At 33.7% G+C, this 22,297-nt stretch overlaps 1 protein-coding gene and 1 pseudogene across 1 annotated transcript; one reads left to right on the forward strand and one right to left on the reverse strand.

The window, feature by feature from the left end:
* The first annotated feature begins 5,261 nt into the window (after nucleotides 1-5,261).
* On the forward strand, nucleotides 5,262-10,705 carry LOC107768615 (2-C-methyl-D-erythritol 4-phosphate cytidylyltransferase, chloroplastic). The gene is made up of 11 exons (XM_016587736.2): nucleotides 5,262-5,562; nucleotides 5,675-5,749; nucleotides 6,031-6,086; nucleotides 6,503-6,582; nucleotides 6,741-6,823; nucleotides 7,593-7,670; nucleotides 7,914-7,982; nucleotides 8,759-8,827; nucleotides 8,899-8,945; nucleotides 10,351-10,441; nucleotides 10,523-10,705. Exons 1-11 carry the CDS (start codon nucleotides 5,341-5,343, stop codon nucleotides 10,580-10,582), a joined length of 930 nt encoding a protein of 309 aa, XP_016443222.1. The 5' UTR covers nucleotides 5,262-5,340; the 3' UTR covers nucleotides 10,583-10,705.
* A 4,710-nt stretch (nucleotides 10,706-15,415) lies between these two features.
* Nucleotides 15,416-22,042, reverse strand: LOC107768616 (uncharacterized; annotated as a pseudogene).
* Between the last annotated feature and the right edge of the window lie 255 nt (nucleotides 22,043-22,297).

Below are 22,297 nucleotides of genomic sequence, written 5' to 3' on the forward strand. Positions count from 1 at the left end.
AACAAATGACTTGCCATTGTACTCCTTTTCTCTAAATTCATAACAGAATTGAATGAAACAATGTTTAGGTGCCATTTGATTCACGGAAATCTTGCAGCAACTGAGATTGCAACCCAGTAAATCAACCACATTCAGAAATCATATAACATTTCCGTAACTCCTAAAAGCATTTAAGGTTTAGAGCTGGGTTAAGACTGAAAGATTTTCGTATGTTACCCATTCCTCAGAATTAGCTTTCATTGATCATAATCATTAATTTGGCAAACAATGAAAACAAGGACTGTTGGAGGAAAAACCTACACAGGAATATATATGGTTTTCCAATTCTTTACGGACAAAGATAGACTGAAGTCGAGTTACTAGCCTTTTAGAGAGTTCAACGTAATAGGTGAGATTACAATTTGCTTAAGTAAACGCCATAGGGTTGACAACAGTAAAGCAGGCCATATAAACCGAGTATGATGCAATTAGAAAATATTATGAGCTAAGAATGTGAGTCTTTCAGTTTAAGAAGGTTATATCATTAGGGAGATGATTCTATTTGAAAAAGCTAAGAATATTATGAGCACAGCATGAAATTAAGAACAAAAAGAGCTTATATAAACCGCGTACAATAAGTGCAATTAACCACAACAAATAGTGCGGGATAAAACACGAGGGGAAGTGCTATACACACTTTGATATAGACAATTTGGTAGGAGTGCTATAGGAGGACAGGATAGGAGGGTCTTTGAGAGCACTGCTATCTGCCCCACATTTATCTGTCATGTACCGGAACAAGGTTATACAAGTAAGACAGATGATTGGAAGACTTTTATTTAAAAAAATAGTTCTGTCCAGATTTTTGTTATCTTGTATATACTAGAGGAATCATATGTCTAAACAGCTGGATGTGTGGCTGCTGAAGCTATAATGAATCGGCCTTTTTCCTGATGAGAATACGCCTCAATGCACTAAAGGCTACATTTGTAGTGATGCTTCCACGCACACCACTAAATGTATTTAATGGTCTGTCATTGTAGTGAATGGTTACTAACCAAACACACTACTATTACTTATGATCAACAAACCACACTTGTCTCTCACGTATTGGCGCAATAAGATATAGAAGTTAGAATATAAATGCCCCTCTCATCTTGTTTTTATTAGTTTAATGTGTAAGATAAATGGGAGCGGAAAGTGCCAACAAGGCTAGACTCATAGTAAAGATAATTGTATGCACAAACAAAACTGTCCAGTAAGGCAGCAACATATTGTTCTGTTCCTAACTTAAGTAGATAACTAGCACAGGCAAAAGGAAGTCACTTTGTAGCCCATAACTAACAATTATTTCTTTCCACAAAACGAGCAGAACTAGGAGTACGACAAAAGGAGCAGGCATTCGTGACACGTGTTAAAATTATAACAAAAAACAAGGGAAGAAACTTGAGAGGACTCATAATCAATGCTAAATCGTCGAAAAGGCATGATTAAGTGTTGTGCTAGAGAGCAACGAAAAAACATAACACAAGTGGCTTGGCTAGAGAGCTCGAGGGAAGTAATAGCGGACATTGGTCAACACCTTTCACACATACACCAATCAAATCAAAAACACTAACAGAGGCATTTTTTCGTATAGGAAAAGACATCTCAATCTTTACGACACGGACATATCTAACCGCTTGAGCATATGTATAAGCCCATTTCATCAACCAAAAAAAAATGCCCCTTTGACCATATCAACTATGATTGCACAAGAAGAAAACTTCCAGCAGTTGGGGTGAGATAAAGGACAAATGAAAACCGGTGTGCCTAATGAAACAAATTCAGGACTTGGGATAGTTAATAATAAGATTTATACTAAAATTGGTGTTCCTGGTCTTTTTATTTTAAAGTGTGGATACAAAGAATAATAAGAACACAATTGGCATAACTAGAGTGCTTGAAAACAGTATTAGTGGACACTACCAAACCAAATTAATCAAGATCCTAGAGCACCACCAAAGACATTTCTTAGCATAGGAAAATACATTCCCAATTCATTACACCAGGAACGTATCTACTCACTTGAACATTTTTGCATCAATAAGACCTAATTCATCAAAATAAAATGAAAATGTGTTTCGATCAGTAGCATATCAAAGAGACCCATTTCATAAAAATCAAAACTTTCACAAACCCCACCTGTTTAAAGCATATCAAAACGGATTTCACAAACACAAACTTCAAACAGCTGGTTGAGGAAATAAAGGGAATGATAAAATCAGAAAATGAATAGTACCAAAAGAGACGATTGGGGATTCATCTCAGTGAGAGTGAGAAGCAGCGGCGGAAGAGGTGGAGTGAGAAGGGGCAGACATCTTGTTGTAGGCAAATTCGCCGACGCAGTAGATGGAGAATGCGACGACGGCGATGCCAAGGCCAGGGAAAGCGTGGCGGAACTGGTTGGTCAACATAGGATGCTTCCTCCACTCGTCCCTTCTCCTGAAGAACTCTCCTGTTGTTCCCAATGGTTTCCCCATTTCCCGATCTTTTGCTCTCTTGCTTGACTTCACCAATTTGATTGCTGAAAATGAAGTGGAGCGCTGCCTTTGAGGACTTCCAAGATTGGTTTCTTGGGCTTGGGCCTTTATATGGGTGGGCACAGTTGGTCGGGAGAAATTAAAAAATAGTCGTATTTATAGTTGGTCGTTCAAAAATAGTTCAGTTTCAAAAGTAATCGATATTGACTTACTTTTCATGTAAAGATAAATTTGAGCGAAAATACTGTTCAAAGCCCGGAAAATACGCCAGTATATTATGCTGGAGTTCCAGCATAAGTATACTTGAACTCCAGCATATTATACTGGAGTTCCAGAATAAGTATGTTGGAACTCCAGCATAATATGATGGAGTTCCAGCATAAGTACACTAGAACTCCATCATAATATACTGGAGTTCCAGCAAGTATATCGGTCCAGCATAATATACTATAGTTTGGAGCACCGGTGCTCATTTTCAAAAGTAATTGAAATTTAGCTACTTTTCATGTAAAGATAAATCTGAGCGAAAACATTGTTCAAAACCTGGAAAATACGCTAGTATATTATGTTGGAGTTCCAGCATAAGTATACTTGAACCCCAACATATTATACTGGAGTTCCAGAATAAGTATGTTGGAACTCCAGCATAATATGATGGAGTTCCAACATAAGTACACTAGAACTCTAGCATAATATACTGGAGTTCCAGCAAGTATATCGGTCCAGCATAATATACTGGAGTTTGGAGCACCAATGCTCAGTTTCAAAAGTAATCGAAATTTAGCCATTTTTCATGTAAAGATAAATCTGAGCGAAAACACTGTTCAAAACCTGGAAAATACGCCAGTATATTATGCTGGAGTTCCAGCATAAGTATACTTGAACTCCAACATATTATACTGGAGTTCCAGCATAAGTATACTAGAACTCCAGCATAATATACTGGAGTTCCAACAAAGTATACCGGTCCAACATAATATGTTGGAGTTCATACACGGGTGCACCGAACTCCAGTATATTATGCTGAACCGATCTCTGTTGCAGCAAAATAGTGGATTTTTTATTGACTTGGTAAACGCTGGCTATTTTTGAATGACCAGTCCGAAAACTGGCTATATCGTGCTATTTTTACTAGTTGGTCCTTTTGCACAATTATGATTATTTAGGTAAAAATTGCACATTTTTTTTAAAAAACTTTTAACTTGTACCCATTTTTTAAACAACTTCAGCCCCCTTTCTCCTCCTCCTTCTCCATCACCATCACCGAACTATAGAGAAAAAGGTCACTATCTCAATTATTGAATACTAGCGTCTAACCAGTGAAAGGCTTGACTTCCTTCATCTTCATTGCTCCATTTTTCGCTACCTGCTTCTCTATTTTTTTTGTACCCATTCAATTAGAATGGAATCACATAGATGTATTTGTCACAGAAATACACCGAGCATTATTATCACATTTTGTTTCTTATTGCACAACAATGAGTTGGAAACCTCAATTCCAAAAATTAAATTTTTGAGCATCAATTGCAGTGTTACTTGTAAGTAAGATTGACAAAGACGAAAGTGACACAGAAATTCTTCGTAACGCTTGCTCATGTGTTCAACGATGACGTCGATAATGAAAATGGTGTTGCTGCCACAAGAACAATGCTGAAGTTCGTCAGTTACAAAACAAAAACTTCAGCTCTAGAGCTAAAGTTCGCCAGTTACAAACAAAAACTTCAGCTCTCTATAGCTGGAGTTCGCCAGTTACAAACAAAAACTTCAACTCTAGAGCTGAAGTTCGCCAGTTACAAAAACAAAAACTTCGCTAGTTACAAAACAAAAACTTCAGCTCTAAAGCTGAACTTCAGGCCCGACTACTAGAATGCTGAAGTTTTGCGTGATTGTCGTTGCTACTTTAGCCCCGTATGCTTAAGTTATGCGAAAAAGCGGGTATGCTTGCAATTTTTTTTGCAAAGCGGGCACAAGTTAAAACGTGACATAAAAAGCTGGTATAGATGCAAATGCCCCCACAAAATGTTTAAATTTTAACCCCGTAAAATAAAACATGTGAAAAACAATAGGGCATTTTCATATACCCACATTTGGAGACACTATTGAAGTTATACTTGTATTGTACAAAATTTTACAAAGTGTACCATCTTCGGTGCAACTTCAGAAATCAAATCTAAATTTTTTTGATCTTTCAAATGCAATTTCAGAAATTTGCATCTTAATTAGTTTTCAAGCAACGTCAGAAATCAAAACTCAAGTTCATTCTATCTTTCAAATGCAATTTCAGAAATTTCTCGAAATATTTAGAGTCCATTTGGACATAAGAAAATTTTCCCTTTTTTTCAAAAAAAATTTACTTTTTTTCAAAATTAGCGTTCGTTTATAAAATTTCTAATTTTCACACTTGAAGATGCATTTTGAAAATTTTCAAAATTTTGAAAAATTCCAGAAAGCTATTTTTCAAAAAATTTCACTTAAATCACTCACAAAACTTCAAAAACAACCCAAAATTATATTTATGTCCAAACACAACTTTAAATTTCAAATCATTTTCACTTAAAAATTTTTTTAATCCTATTTTGTAATTTTACAATTCTTATGTCCAAACGCCTGCTTAATTATATACTAAAAAATCAGAGTGAGAAGAGAGAGAAAGAGAAATGAGAAGGAAAGGTATTCTTTGGCTAAAATGTTAGGTAAGTATCCCCAACTTATGTACTTTTTAGCACCCAAAAAAAAAAAAACTTATGTACTTTTTGTCTTCATTCAATTGGAAGGGATCGCTCTATTTTACACCCTTTTAACTCTTCATTGGTTGAGCTGAGGTGTGAAGTACAACAATATGTCTACACTTCAATTTGGTGTCACCCTTTGTTCTTCATCTCCAATTTTCTTGCCAAGTCATTCTCTGACGCCCAGAAACGGTTTTCCCACTCCAAAAACCAACTCTTTAAAGAATCCTTTCCGCTTAGCTCATTGTACTTGCAGAACCTACAGTCATGGTGTCCCAAGAATGTCTCTTTTCAACATCACTTGCTCTGCCACCTCACCAAACCTAAACAAGGTTTGTTCTTTTTTAATAGTACTAATATACTCATAGTTTATTCTTCTATTTTTTAGTTAGAAAAGGGGGACAAAAGATTGGATTTTGAAATTTGGCATTTTTGAATTTGCAGAGCACAGATGTGGTGGTGGAGGAGAAAAGTGTTTCTGTGATTCTTCTTGCTGGAGGGAAGGGGAAAAGAATGGGTGTAAGTACTTATTCTGCAGTTTTATTTTTATGAGTTGAAGAGGGAAAGAACTTATCTTGTTGTTCCCATTACTTGCAATTATGTGGCTGTTTCAATTTTCCTGTCTTCATTACTTGTGTTGTTTAAGAGTTCAAAAGATTATTGCAGTTGATGTATTATTTGGCTAGAAACTATTCTCTTTTGAGCTCTTTGCATATTTGTATTCTCATATTTTCAGTATCTACAGTGATGAATATTCTTCTGGTGGATAATGCTTTTATTATTGTATTTTGTCCGAGTAGGCAAGCATGCCAAAGCAGTACCTACCACTTCTAGGCCAACCAATTGCGTTGTACAGGTAAACCAAAACTGGTCAACTTGATTCAATTATGATAAACCTGCCAAAACTAATTTCGCAGTGCTAGATATAACCTAGAGATTTCTGAAATTTATTGTGCGGTGAAAAATCCTAACGTTTGTCCATATTCACATGGGCAACTTAAATTGCTTTTAAGTTGTAACAAATATAGCAGCCTGGTCTAGTTAGTGATACCATAAAATCGGTAGCAATAGGCGGGACCTTTTAGCTTCAATTGGGCTGCTTTGACATAACCCGTGTGTGAAATTGTCCAAGTCATGACAGGTAAACAAGAAGAGAGATGGTGGATAGAATTTAACAGTATTGAGACCACAGTTTGGAGAGAATATTTCTGTATCTACTCAACCAGTTCACATGCTTGCCTTTGTGGGTGACAATTTGTTGGAATATTGCAGTTTCTTCACTTTCTCCAGGATGCCTCAGGTGAAAGAAATCATTGTTGTATGTGATCCTTCTTATCAAGACATTTTTGAAGGTATGAACTTCAAATGTCTAGTGTGAGTGTGCAGCCAAGAGAAAATTGTCCAAGAAAGCAATAACATGCACATAACTTTCTTATTCAGATTGCAATATCTATAGGCATTTTTGTAGATACTAAGATGATTGTATAAGAATTCTTCATTTATTTTATAGATGCCAAAGAGAATATCCAAGTCGAATTAAAATTTGCATTACCTGGGAAGGAAAGACAAGATTCTGTATACAGCGGACTTCAGGTACGTGCTATATGCTATCTCAGACGGTACTAAGTCTCATACTTCCAACTTTCGAAAGCAAAGTTGGTCATGTTTGATAACTTAATTTTTCCATCTTTTACCCATGGCCCCTTTTCAGCCTTTATTCTCCAGAATATGTAGTTAACCAAATTTTCAATTGTAATTCGCATGGTTGGCTATACTTAGTAGATCAACTTTTGGGAGGGAGTATTGAACTCATGTTCTGTAACTTGGCTTCTATAGCTGATTTCGTACAGAATAGTTCATGTAGCAAAAGTTATTAGCTAGTTATCTGGGTAATTCCTGTTTCAGTTGGTCTCGTCTGAGGTGCTAAAAGAGTTTGGCTCTTAAGTGATCGGTCCTGGCTATTCTGTGTTTGGCCTTAAGATTCTTTTCATGTTTCTAATCCAAATACGAGTTATCTGTTGATCTCATTCCAAATGCTATTGAAATGTTTGACTTTTTGGGAGAGAACAACAAATGACCAAAAGCTTAAATTCAAGTTACCTTTTCCATTACATTTCATCGTTCTTTGTTGGTTTGGTTGTCAACATCTGATCTTGAGTCGTGTTGGTTCAGTTAATTCTCCGGTGAAAAGCTTTTGCATTCACTAAAGCTGATCTTGTGAAATATCTTCATCTTTATCATGTTCGGTTGTTCCACATATTGTTAAAACTATGTCGTTAGTATGCTATGCAGTGCAGTATTGCCATGGTATTTCTCAGTAGTGATTGTAATTTTTAGAAGATGCTGATGCTTTGCATGTCAGGAAGTTGATTCAAACTCCAAACTTGTATGCATCCATGACTCTGCAAGACCTCTAGTATGGACTGAAGATGTAGAAAAGGTTTGATCACTGCATAAGCTCCTCCTCTTCCTCTATATTTTCTTTTGGCTTTGGCAAGAGCTTTCTGGTATTGTGGGAAGTACTCCTGTCGAACAGCATGAATTCTGCAGATATCCATCTTCTTTATCTTTAATTCTTCATCATAGAATTTGCTGATTGTTGAATTTTATATAGGTCATATGTATGTTTAAGATTCTGAAGGACTAATCTTCCTTTACTTATTTCAAAGAATCTTCTTTGCAGGTCCTGAAGGATGGTTGGCTGGTTGGGGCAGCAGTTCTCGGCGTTCCTGCTAAAGCAACAATCAAAGAGGTACGCCTTAATTATTATCAGTACCTTACTATATCTGATTGTATTAAAATATATAGCTGCAGGTGGCAGACCGTCTCATGTGAGAGAACGCAATGGTAGAAAATTGAAGCATGTTCTGAGTTTTATGTAGCTTTCTCTGTTAGCAGATATTCAAGCTGATAGCTGCCAGTTAGAAACTAATTGCTCTAGCCTTTTGCTGTGGAACTATTAGGATGACACATTACCTGTGCTCTTTTTCATCTATATTAATTTGCATAATCTCCTTCAAATGTTTCCATTGCTTCTAAGTTGTAGCATGATACCGAGTCTCAATTTGGTCAAAATCTTTTCATTTTTATTATTGACTAGTATGCATTATCATTATTATCACTGTATGGTTATTCTGTTTGATATTTGTTTAATAAGAAGTATTTTAGGCTGTGCTGAAGTTGCCGTATAATATTATTTCTCCCTTAATTTCTCTTGTTAACAAAACTTAACTTCGGTGTAATAGTTCTACTAATCTTCTGGGCAGAGATCAAGTGTGTATTTATTCACTTATATGATATGAAAAGTAAGAGTACATTCTATAAGACAGCAAATTTAAATGTAGCCCTCTACATCACTCCTCCCCGTATTTGATCTGAGTGGCATCAACGTAAAACTGCTGACAGGAATGTTGATAAAGCATCTAGTTTGAGTGCATTGACATTGCGCATAAGGTCTTCCTCTTTATATTATCTCGATTGAACTTGGTTTTGATGGATCTACTAATTTTGTTGTCATTTCTGGTGCAGGCGAACAGTGAGTCTTTCGTTGTGAAAACTCTTGACAGGAAAACACTTTGGGAAATGCAGACACCTCAGGTAGTAAACCTTTTTGTTTTAGAATTTCTTCTTCACCTGCAGAGACTGTTCAACAAATTTGTCTGGCACAGGTAATCAAGCCTGAGTTGCTTAAGAAGGGTTTCGAGCTTGTTAACAGGTAATATGTTTGAAACATTTTTGACGTTCAATATTCAACAAGCTCGTGTTTCCCACTTTATTAGAGTTATTAATGAAATTAAATGGTATAGGATGATGTCCAAATTTCTTCACCATGATTACACAGAGAAGCATAATTTATATTGACGAAAAGCTTGAGAATGGCAAGCAGTTTGAAACATGTTTATACTTAGGTGGCATGAGATTACACCTTTCTTTTCTAGGTTAGAGATGGTAAGCCTGGGGTTAGAAACAAATTTGATCTCAAGACCTTCAAATCTTGGTTAGGGCCTTTGATACATGTTTCTTTAAGTGGATGTCATTTCTTCACCGCAGCATTACCTATTTGCTTATTATGTCCTCAAAATCCTTATGATTTGCAAAGAAATAGAAATGTTGTAACATTACTTGATTAAAAGATAATACTACATTTTCCTTTTTGGAAGGAACACCACATATTCTTTGAAGTAGATAGTACTACATTTTTTTCTAAAGGCAAAATACATAATTTACCCCTGAACAAAGGACCGAACCCCTGTTACATAATTTTTGCGGACAAAAATCACCTTACACACTAATTTGAATGATATATGGATATGTCCCCCTCTCCCCCAGTTATGTTAATTTGGGAGGAAAGACTAAGGGGTCGTTTGGTAGGATGCATTAGATAAAATAATGCATGCATTAGCTTTGTGTATTAATAATACCTTGTTTGGTACACTTTTTGAACCTATGCATTAGTTATACTCCCTATTTGGTATTATCCTATTCATAACTAATACATAAGAAACCATGGTATTAACAATGTAATGAGTTTTAATGCATGCATTAGCTTAGTTAAAGACAAAATTGTCCTTCAAAATTTATGTTTGATTAAAATATACTATTATATTAATGCAAGTTTGAAATAACCCAAGAAAGTGAAAAATAAAATTATATCCCTAGTAATAAATAAATACTTAGCATATTTTCTTTTCTTATAAATAAGCATTCAGTTCTGTACTAAAATATTAGTAGACAAATCAAATATTTTTTTAAACCTTTTCCATATAAAAATAATCATCAACATATGTTTCTTTTAAAAAGATAAAGTGATGGACTGGTTATGAGGATATTTTTGTAAACAAACAATTCTTTTAGAAATTGTGCAATGCGTTAATACATCAAACTAAACAATGAATAAGAAATATGTGAGCATAACTAATGCAAGATAACTAATAGCAGCATTACTAATACACTATATTCAGCATTATTCTTATATATTCTACCAAATGACCCCTAATAGTTTCACATTATTCATCATTTTGACGAGGTGATAAGAATATTTGTCATAAACACAATTAAAAGGAGCTTAGCGGGTCCCTTGTTATTTGATTATTTATTTAATGTTTGATGTGGTGTTTTAGGGAAGGAGTTGAAGTAACAGATGATGTATCAATAGTGGAGCACCTGAAACATCCTGTATACATTACTGAAGGCTCTTACACTAACATAAAGGTAGCCAGTGGCTTAACCTCAAACATCATTTTCTTGTTGTGGATGTGAAATATGCCTTTGCCCTTATGATTTGCATTGCAGGTTACGACACCCGACGATTTGCTACTTGCGGAAAGAATATTGAACACTGAAGAATCTTAGAGTTTTTAGTTTTTTTTTTTTCTTTTTTCAAACACAATATTTACCTGGAAATTTGTAATCTCCCATTCAATTCACTGTTTTTAGAAAGCTTTGCAAGTCTTGTGAAATTCATGGGAAAAGAAAGTATCATCTCCACAGATTTCAGCAACTTGGCAAAGCTGTGCAAATAATGAAAATTTATTAGAAAGTCACCAAGCTACGGGAAAAATATGTTTAGAGGAGAAAACGGCAAAATCCTATCTTCAAGTTGTTAACTTATGTTTTGTTATCTTTACAAAAAGGGCCACAACTGCCCCTAAAGTATAGGAATTGGTACAAAAATGTCCTCCGTCTACCTATTTGAATAAAAATGCCCCTACCGTTATTTTTTTGGCTCAACACTACTCTTATTACTAACAGAAAATTCTAAAAAAGAAAGAAAAAAAAGTTAATTAATATTCACATGTCACCGTCTCATAGGCCTAATGTAAACCCTAAGCTAAATTATAATTAAACTCTTTCTCTCTCTCTCCCATTTCATTTTAATGAGCATTTTTACGAGTGTGTGTGCGATTGGAGGTGTTCATAAAAACCCGAGGAATCGAATCAAACCGAGGACCCTTTTTTCATTTTTTTACTGTTTATGTAATACGTATTTCTATTTTTAACTTATTTCATTATTTGTTCTATTAATATATAAGTTTTTCTGCTATGCGTAACGGTTATTGTACAATTATCATATTTCATACACACACGGTTCAAATTTTTTTAGATAATTTCTTCATTAGTATTTGTTTTCTTCTTTTGAAATCATTTTTATTATCGAATTTAATTTTGTTGATTAGATTACTGTGCTAAGGGTGTGTTTGGTACGAAGGAAAATGTTTTTCAATTTTTCCATGTTTGGTTGGCTTAAATGCTTTGGAAAATATTTTCCTTATTAATTCATTTTTCTCCAAGTGGAGGAAAATGTTTTCCTTATCAAAAGAAGGGAAAATATTTTCCAAAGCTCCTTTTCAACCTTCCCCACCCCACCCCCTCTTCAAAAAAGGTTTTTTTTTTTTTTCAAATTTCAGTTTTTCCGTTACCACCCACCCTACTACCCCTCCACCCCCACCCTCCCACCCCCCAAAAAAATATTTTTTTTACCTTAATTTTTTTTTTTTTTGCAATTTCAAATTTCTGTTTTTTTTTCTGCACCACCCACCCCAACCCCCTACCTCCCCCCGCACAAAAAAAACTTTTTTTTTGTAATTTAAATTTCTGTTTTTTTTTTCGTTTTACTGCACCCCCCTCCCCCCCGAAGGAAAAAATTTTTAATTATATTTTCAGTTTTAATTTTTATTATTTATCGGTTTAAAGGCTCAAAATTTTACAAGTTCCAAAATTATGAGTTCGGAGGTTTATGTATTTGGAAGTTTACGGGTTTAGAAATTATAAAGTTTACGAGTTTGAAATTCCGCGGTTTTGAAAATTTAGCGGTTCAAAAATTTATGAAATTTGTGGGTCCGGAAGGTTGTTGGTTTAAAAGTTTATGGCTTCATATTTATTATATCTAAATTATTTATGAATACTCTTGAGAAGTCATTTTCCTTAATTTGCGTACCAAACACCGAAAAATGAATAAGATTACTACTTGTTTTCCAAGAAAATATTTTCTTGAAAAACATTGTCCACGAAAAACATTTTCCATTATACCAAACACACCCTAAGTCTAGTAAAAAAAAAAAAGATTTTTCTATGCATAATTTGCAAGTGAGATGTGTTGCAGTGTTTGTTGCTATTTCTAGTGGATTCCGCCCAAGTAGCAACAAGGAGAAGAAGGTGTATATATATATATATATTATAAATGTGAAACCTTGAAGTATAAGTTGAAAGACCAAAATATCCTTCAAAAGTTAAACGACAGTTTTGTCCTTCAAGCAAATATTAATTCAAGAATATTTTTATGCATAATGTAAATATACATCTAATAAAGATAACAACAAAGGAACAAGCAAAAAGAAAGTAAAATACAACGAAATAATAATGTGGCCGTTCAGATGGCCATAAACTGAAATTGTTTAAAGCTTTTTATTTGCTCTATTAATTAACTAGACGTAATGGTTGAACTGTTATAAGAACCTTAACAGTCTCAACAAGCTGTTAAGAAAAACTGTAATGGTAATGCATGTATAATACAAAGAAGATGGACCAAACCTGTAGATTTAAAAAATTGTTTTCATATTTCAGTTTCAATTCTGTAGTAATAATGCTAATGCAAACTGTAAAATTTAACATTTCAGTTTCGTTCTTATAGTAGTGATGCATGCTGTATATTTTCATAATTATCTCAAAACCACATTTTAGTTCTTTTTATTTTCCACGGTTGTAGGAATAATTTTGTAGTTTTTGTACATTCTTTATTTCACTCTATAAAAGTGTACATCAAATTGTCTAAATCACTGTAATATATATATTTCTCTTGTTTCTATCTAAAATTTTCTTTTTTTTTAAAAAAAGTCCATTAGATTTTTTGCTTGGCCTACTTTCCTCTGCGCCTCACAGGTTTACAATTTTTTCTCTCTTGCTGTCTTCTCTTTTTCTTACATTCATGATGCATGGAGTATCTGATTCATGTTCCATTTTGGGGTTTGATATATTTTACGTATGGGTTAATGTATGCATGTTAAATTTCTGCAAGTCATTTGACTTTGTGATTTCACATCTTCTAGATCCATCTTTGTTCTTTTTCTTTTTCATTTTATCAAGCTTCAACTTATATTGATAGCAATGCCCTTAGTGCAATTCAATCTATCTTCACATTATTCAAATTAACAAACTTGATATATCGTTTTTGGATGAAGATAGATTATTCAAATATTTATTAACAAATATCTTCATACATATTTTTATTCAATTGAAAACAAAATGAAAGTCCCTTTAGTTACTAATATTTAAAAGTTGGTGCAAAAACACAATTTTAGATACCGTACAAGAAAATGATGGATGATAAGGCATGGAGAAACAAGACTTAGCTAGCGTTTTGGACATAGATTTGGTCGAAACTTAAAAAATAAGTTTTTGAAGTTGTCTTAAAAAATAGTTTTTTGGAAGTTGAAGTTCTGTTTAGATATTTATTTTATTTTAAAAAAATTAAAGTTTCATAACCAGTTTTTTGGAACTTGAAAAAAAAAATCAAAAATTTTCAAAAACTAATCATATTCCATGAACACATAATGTTTTCAATTTTTTTTGTTGAAAAGATAGCCAAAATTTATGGCCAAACGAGAGTTTGATACTTTCCGTTTCAACTTCACATTTTCAAATAATACTAAAAGATTCTTTTAGTTCCATTTGTAATTCGACTGTGACTTCTTAATACTTTGTTTTTCCTTATTCACTGCAATTAACTTTTTTTCATTCTATAGGTATTTCATGTCGCAATTATATATTTTTTCTTTAGTTGAAGCTTGTAATTTAGCCCTTCTAATTTCATGATACTCATTACACACATACTGTAATATCATCGATTCTCATGTTTTTTTGTTTGTAAAATTCTTTTCTGATTATAAAAAATTAAATTAAAAACCAAAAGATTAATTAATAGAATGTTATATTTCTCATTAAGTACTAAAACATCAAATTCCCATCATCTAATACATGATTGTGCTCAATTTTATAATACAATTATCTTCGTTCAATACCAATAAATTTTTTGGTCAAATTCATAGATGAAAGGACTCATAATTTTGAATCAAACAAGGAGACAAAGGGTATATGTACGTGTTTTCATTTATATACATCAATTAAATATTTCAACAACAATTATTTGTATTACAAATAACTGGCACCTATGTGTAGGTATACATCTTGAGATTATCAATGATCTATTAGACATCCAAGGAAGGTGTTTTGAACGAATTTCGTATATATAGCTTCTACAAAACACTACTCTCATCTGACAACAATTTCTTGATGAAGGCAAAAAATTTTAGTGGCAAAACATTTACAACCATAGCCGACGTTTAAATTATGTGTTGTTAACATATTTTTTATAAAAAAAGAATCACCGTCCATCTGATTAGTTGATATAATATAAGAATTCCATAATCGAAGTAATCAGAAATATAACTTCTGAAATTCATTTGATAGCAATTTTTTCAGTATAATAATAAAGATCGATTGAATAGGCTCACGTTCATCGGTTCAAGCTTGCATTTTTTCTCTTTAATTACTGTGCAACTCCTCTTATATTTATTATAATATTTTTAAAATATTAATACTAATTAGCATAGGATACACGTGCAAAGCACGTGTCCAAGAACTAGTATATATATATATATTCACTACAAAAAAAACTGACTTTAGCGACGGACAAATTCCGCAGCTAAATAGTATATTTCTGTCGCTAATTTGCTCGTAGCTAACCCTTTACTAACGAAATAATTGAATCCGTTGCTAGTTAGCGACGAATTAGCTACGGTTTGTATCTGTTGCTACTCTTAGCGACAACACATATCCATCGCAAGTATCATCAATTTTGTCGCCAAATCGACAAGTCATTTCGTCGCCGAATTTAATTGGCGAGAAAATATTCGTCGCCGGATTTAATTGGCGACAAATATTTTCTGTCGCGAATCCGTTGCTAATATTATTAAGACATATTTGCCTTTCTTTAAGCGACGAAAGTCTTTTGTCGCAAATCTGCCGCACCCTGTAATACTATATTAGTTATAGCTACGAAGAAAATCCGTGGAAAATTATATTTTTCTTATTTTATTTAATAAAAAACATATTGTTCAAGCATATATAAGATACTCTTAATAAATTACTGAAATTCATAGAAATTAATATTCTACAAGATCCAAAATAGATACCAAAATGCAAATGTATAATTAAGATTAAAACATTTATAATACTAAAATAAAGTTCAAACAAAAATAGTCAACTACTGAGAGAATAGAGAGCGAAGGTCATCATCAAAAAGCAATGCATGGACCTGTTAATACCAAACATCTACAATACCAAAGTAAAGTTCAAATAAAAATTGTTAACTACTGAGAGACTGGAGAGTGAAGGTCATCATCAGAAAGCGATGCATGAACCTCATTAACATTAGTAGGAGGAGGAACTGGAGGTGCCATAGCTGATGGGTGATCGGTATGATTATCTTGCACATGTGATGGTGAAGCTATCAATCCTCTTACTCGCTCAGCCAACACAAGAAGCATGTGATCAGTCAGTACAGGAACCATATGATCAGTCAATGCAGGAATCAATCGCTTCACTAACTCATCCAAATTTGTCATCGGTGCTGATGAAGAAGCATCAGATCCAGAAGAGGCACAAAGATTCGACCCATAGAAATATTTTGCTTGAGATCCAAGACCATATATTCTTCTCTTCTTTTCCCCTCCCGCAGCTTGATAAAATGCTAAAGCTTGATCAATATCACATTGAGTTTGTGTTTGTAGCTGTAATATTTGCTAATATTTTTCCTGTAAATACAATAATAATTAGTGAAATTCATTAATGATGACGATGAACATTAAGGGAAAAGAAACGATAAAAGCATAAATATGTTAACTACAAGTCGGGATCGCTCACTAACAAAAGATTTTTCATCATGACCATGCGTATGGACGTGCAAGTGTAGCTCACTTGGTGTTGGATCTCGACCCTTTTCAATAGCCTACACAAAAAACAAAGAACTTAATTTCCTTTGATAGGTGCAGCATTTTTCTCGCAAACAGTAGCAGTAAATGACGCTGCTGTAAAATTTAAAATATGGGAACAGCAGGCCAAGAGAGATACCACCGTCTTGCTCCAATGTATTACAGAGGAGCTGCAGCTGCTAATTTTTTTTTGGTAAGAAAGGGGAGTATAACATTAGAGATGATGCTCTCTGGAAAATCCATGAGAGAATAAACTTACACTATTGTAGCAAAATATGCAGGCAAAGAAGACAACAACTAGAACTAGCTGACAATGCATAATGAAACAAAACTCCCAATCGACAACTCTAATATATGGGTGTATTGAATTCACCAAAGACTTGGATATCTCATGGTAAAGTAACTTTATCAATGATAGACAGAAAGATTAACCAAAAGGACTTCGCAATCAAGGTATTGATCGATGACAGACAGTAAGATGTAGCCAAATCAAGTAACTTTCTCATGTGATTCCAACTAACTATTCACTGTAATTACTCGATATTGCTATGAAAATATTTGCTAGCATGTGAACTTGTTAACTTAGTTTCTCAATTCTTGCTATGAAAATATTTGCTAAAGATGCTTCTGTTATTTGCATACATCACAACAACAAACAACAGAAATCCTATAACTGCATTTTGTATCCGTGTTCTCTTAAAAATTGAACTGTCACTCCACCCTCCAATTGTTAAAACCAAAGATACTAGCAATCTTTTGAAACTATGGCAACTTTTTCCCATAAACTATATCATGCTCTCCTAGTTCTTGAAAATTTTCTGCACTACAGGTTTAGTAAACCTTTGCTACAACAAATCATAATATTTTTCTTGTCCTTTCCTCAACCAGAGATGGTCAATCTTACCACTCGTCTTTGCTGGAATCTTGTGAAGGAAGGCTAATTTCTAACAAATGCAATTACTACTAATAGTCACAACAACTAACAAATACAATTACTACTAATTTCATTCAAGACAGGGAAGTCAGGTGTCAGCTTTCAATTTGGGCATGCATTAACAAACTGCGTCTAAATGAATCCTTGTTTACATGAGCTATATCAAGTAGTTCAGAGTTAGATAAACCAGAAAGCATTTTTCTTTATTTCTACCAGAAAGCTTCCAATTTTGTGAAAACATGAATTAACGGGACTTAATTCCAATATACAGAATAAAACTTAAAAGACAACACTTGAAGACAGAGTATACATTGAATATTTGTAAATATATATTCTATGTACCCACTAAGAGATAGATACAGAACATGAAATCGATTCGTCAGCCACATTGTGATCGACGATGAAATCTTAGTGCTAAGAGTGGTTGCTTTGGAAATATCAAATATCAAATATCAAAGCAAGTCTATCATAGAGCAACAAAACTTAGCAAATATTACTACTTACTAATAGTATGTTGCTGCTACTCCGTTCCACTCAACCTATTAAGAAGCTGAAATATGTGTACTGAATTCTAGTTATTACCCCTTACGAAGAATATACTTACAAGTCTCTTGCGATGTTCCCCAATGGTGACAGAGCCGCCCGTGTGAGTCCCAATGGCGACGGCAGTCCCACCACCACAACGATTTTTTGCATTTATTTCTGATTTTTTGACACACTTAGGATCCTTCCATAGTTCCATCCAATTGTCCCACACATCTTTTGGAACAAAATCTGGTTGAACTATATCCTTCTCTTTTTTAATGTTGCACATAAAATCACAGTACCTTCTCGCTGCCTTACTTCCCCATAGGCGCTTCACTTCTCTATCAATCAAAGAATCCCAATAGAATGCCTTCTGAAATAATTTTATAAAGTAGTAATATTTGTATACTATCTATAAAAGTTAATAGACTATGTAAAATCAATTTGATGTAATGTCATACCTTGAATTCTCCAAAGTAAAATTCTTTCGTCTCTTTTGGGACACCTTTCCGATTGATTCCATTAGGATGAAGTTCATGCTTGAAATTTTCTTATATAAACTCAGAGCATAATCTAGAAGGTTCTAACCTGGATAATTTGAAGATATTACTTGAAGGCTTATCATAAATAAATAACAGTATAAAAAGATAGTAGAAGAATGGACTAACCCTGTTGAAGAAAGAAAAACAAGAGTCCGCGGGCCAAGACTACTGTTGCACTCACCTTCACCTATTGCATTGCTTTGAGTAGATATACCCTCACCTATTGCATTATTATGTGATATACCCTCATCTACTGTGTTGCTCTGATTAGGTGTCATCGGAGATGGTTCAACATAGACAGGTGGGGTACTACTACTACCTGATGTTAGAATTGGAGGTGTACTACTAGGACCTAATGTCTGAACTTGGTTAATATGACTTGGCCTACTTGAAGAACTCGTACCACCTTGTTGATGAGGAATTGTTGGAATGGGAATAGTAGGAATGTTCCTATGAGTAGCTGAATTACCCTTAGCAGAGGACTTGCTTATACGACCTACACTACCTCGACCTCTGCCTCGAGTCATATCTGTAAAAAAAAAATAGTGCTAAGCAAATTGAAAAAGTAGCAAGAAGTACATGGTGTCTGTTAGTACTGCATACAGGAAAAACAAAAGGTAATGATGGAATCAGATTCATTTATGTGGCCAGAGAAAGAACTGAAAAACATTGCAAGTGCTATTTTAGCTATTTTAAAAGGATTTTAACATCACTTGATTCATTTTAGCTATTTTAAAAGGATTCTATTTGATCAAATAAAGTAGATAGATTATGTAAGCCCTCTAAATTCCCTACTTCATAGCAGAGACATCAATTGTTTCCTTCAAAAATTGGCGGGCAATTGGAGTTACTCAATAAGCAGTATATTATTATGTCCTAGTGTCTAGTTGCTTATGTGTAAATATTATTCTAGTCAATCAATTTGTTAAATCAGTCTGATCCCAGCAGAAGCAACACTAGGTGAATTTAGTATAGGTGAATACCTGAAACTCAGAAGGTTCTTTATACCTGTGGTTGGAGAGCAAAAACGCAAAAAGATTGGTAGAAGTTTAGAATGATGCTAATAGGTGAAAGTCGAGCCAATGTACTAGACTGGAATTAAGACCCTGCAAAAATAATAGACAGCTAAGTAATTCGTGCAAGATCATAGAATTATTTTAGACTTTCAGTTTTATAGTAAGCAATGATTTAAGAAAATGAATGAGAAGCTTGGACATTAAAGACAATCAAAAAATATACATGTACATATATTCTTGCACATAAGTTATAGCATACAACACAGATTACTACAAATAAAATACAAAGAGATATAGTAGTATAATTCTTTGAGAACATGCAAACTGGAGATTTATCCACACCGGATATGAAACAAGAATTAATACCCCCTCGTCCATCCAACCTCTCATACATCCAACCACGCTCTAGATTCTCCATTTTCCTATTTAATGTTGAAATTAAAAAGACAAGCAGGTATTATTTTTTTTGGTAAGTGATAAAACAAGAATAAAGTAAAGAGAAAATATACTTAACCTTACCAAACACCCAGTACTGCCTTTTTATGCACGAAGGAAAGAAACCAAATACATGGCAGCAAAAAAACTCAAGTAGTTACTATTATTTTATAACCCATAAATTGTTAAAGAAAAAGAACATCACAGATACATCATGAAGCTAATGTAAGATTAAATAGATCACAAATACATCCCTAGTAGTCACTATATATAAACAATCTCAAATACATCATTACATCACAAATACATCAGAAAGCTAATGTAATCTATGTGAATATTTTTAGATAACTAAAAATTATCTCGCATCCCTAGCAGTCACTCTATGTAAGATTAACCATTTAAGAAAAAGCGAAAATTCTAAATAACATTGACATTTCATTTTAAGAAAGCGCTAATAAGAACAAGAAAAGAAGGGAGAGAGAGAAAGAGAGAGAGCGACAATAAAATATATGTCAACAAAATAAATTAAGATATATTTATAATTTAATAGAAATATACTAATACCTTAACTAATCCATGAGGAATCTTTGAGATTGTTTCGTTCCTTTTCCTGAAATGAAGCTGAACAAATATAATTTAGTCAGATGCATACAAAAAAAATATCACATAGATTTATTTTGCAATATGTAGAACCACAAAGGTACTAATAAATTTATTACAGAGATTATATTCCTGTTTCTAGCTAGTTCAGAAGACAAAATCTACTAATGTTAAATCCTGCAGCTAGATTTATAATAAATCTAAAGCTCCCAGGGATATTCCTGCAGCTAGTGCTTTGGCGAGCATGTGAATGCTACTAATGTTGCTTGCCTGCTTGGGATGTCGATCAATCAATTACACACAAAAAAAAATGGATGTTGAAGCTGAGCAATTAGGCAACCATATGGATATAGAAGCAAATCTGCAGGCTGGAAATCTGTTGCAACAGGAAAAGGAAAAAACTGGACATGAAAGTGTTCAAGTGGCTGAACATTCCAGTAGCATTTCGGCTGGGAAGATTGGTGCATCTACAGCTAGCTTGAATGCCTATAATTTGAGCAACAATGAGGAGAAAAGCATGGAGGAAGGATGGACTACAGTAGCTTGCAAAAGGACTGCCGCAAATAAAAAACAATTGGTGTTAGCAATCCTATGTTAAGAAAAGATTCTGTTTCTATGTAGTTCTCAGATGCTTTTTTTTTTATTGTTTTCAAGTAAATGCAATTCTTAGTAGGAAAAAGTAGGAATAAAAGACAAGAAAAAAAATAATCTGTGACTACTGGGTGTAACAACAATAATAATTAAGAATAAATCTCAACCTGTTTGGTATGGTAGTATCCCTTGCTTCTAAGTTGTTAGTTCTTAGCTAAGTTAGGTTTGATTCTTGTATATTGTAGATCGTTTGAGAAAATGTATTTCCACATTGTCTCTTTTTAGTACATTCAATCATCATTAATGGCATGCTTAGGCCTGTTATAAACTCAAAATTCTACAAGAAGACAAGAACAAAAAAAGGAAATTACTTTACAAAAACAACAAACATATACTGTTATAAAATCAAAATTCTTCAAAATCAGAAATAAACTAAAAAAGATTCAATTTTTGACACAGAAATCTCAACGCAAAAAGGGAAAAGAAAGAAAGAAAAAAAACTGGAAGCTACTTTACAGAAACAAACAAGCCTAAACTAGTCAAAAACCTTCAAAATTAAAAATGAAACTACAAAAAGACTCCAAATTAACATAAAAATGCAACCCGACGAAAGAAAAACTATTTCACAAAAACAAACAAGTATTAAACTAAAAAACCTTCAAAATGAGAAAGGAAACTACAAAAAGATTCAATTTTTAAGACAAAAACTGCAACCCGCCAAAAGAAATCAAGAAAGCTGAAAACTCACCGATTATCTGTGAAGAAAATTATAGGATTACTGAAACTCTGAAAGTAAGCACAAATCATGAGGGGGTTCTTCTTTAGTGTTTTGTTGGGGGGGTGGGAAGGGGGGTGTTGAAAAAAAGGGAAGAAAAGGAAGAGAAGAGGAAGCTGCAGTGGAGACTATGAGTCCACATGCACAAAAGTTTGATTTATCTTACATCTACCAAAGCCCTAAAATTTTTAATGTAGGAAAATTTCTAATAAACAAAGAAAGAAGCAGAGACAAACCAGTACATTAGAAAAGAGTTGATGTAGCAACGCATCTGGGAAAATTAATGGATGATTAGAGGAGAAGAAGAGGCAAAGGGGCTGGTTTTTTAGTGTCTTCTTCTGTGAGAAAGAAAGACCGTATTTTTTAGGGACATACAAAATCCGTCGCTAAAGCGCCAATTTTTAGCGACGGAATTTTCATTTTGTCCTACATTATATACTAATTATATAATGTAGCAATCTCCACTTCTCCAGGTAGTGGTTAAGGTCTGCGTACACACTACCCTCCCCAGACCCCACTAAGTGGGATTATACTGGGTTTTCTCATGCAATTGCATGGCTTGAATTGATCATATTCGTATGAAAAGCAAGCATATACGAATTCAAGATTTTAAGTTTATAGGTTCTTATAGCAATTTCGAGTTATATATATATATATATAT

This window comes from Nicotiana tabacum, chromosome 7, assembly GCF_000715075.1.
Source record: "Nicotiana tabacum cultivar K326 chromosome 7, ASM71507v2, whole genome shotgun sequence".
Classification (NCBI taxonomy): Eukaryota; Viridiplantae; Streptophyta; class Magnoliopsida; order Solanales; family Solanaceae; genus Nicotiana; species Nicotiana tabacum.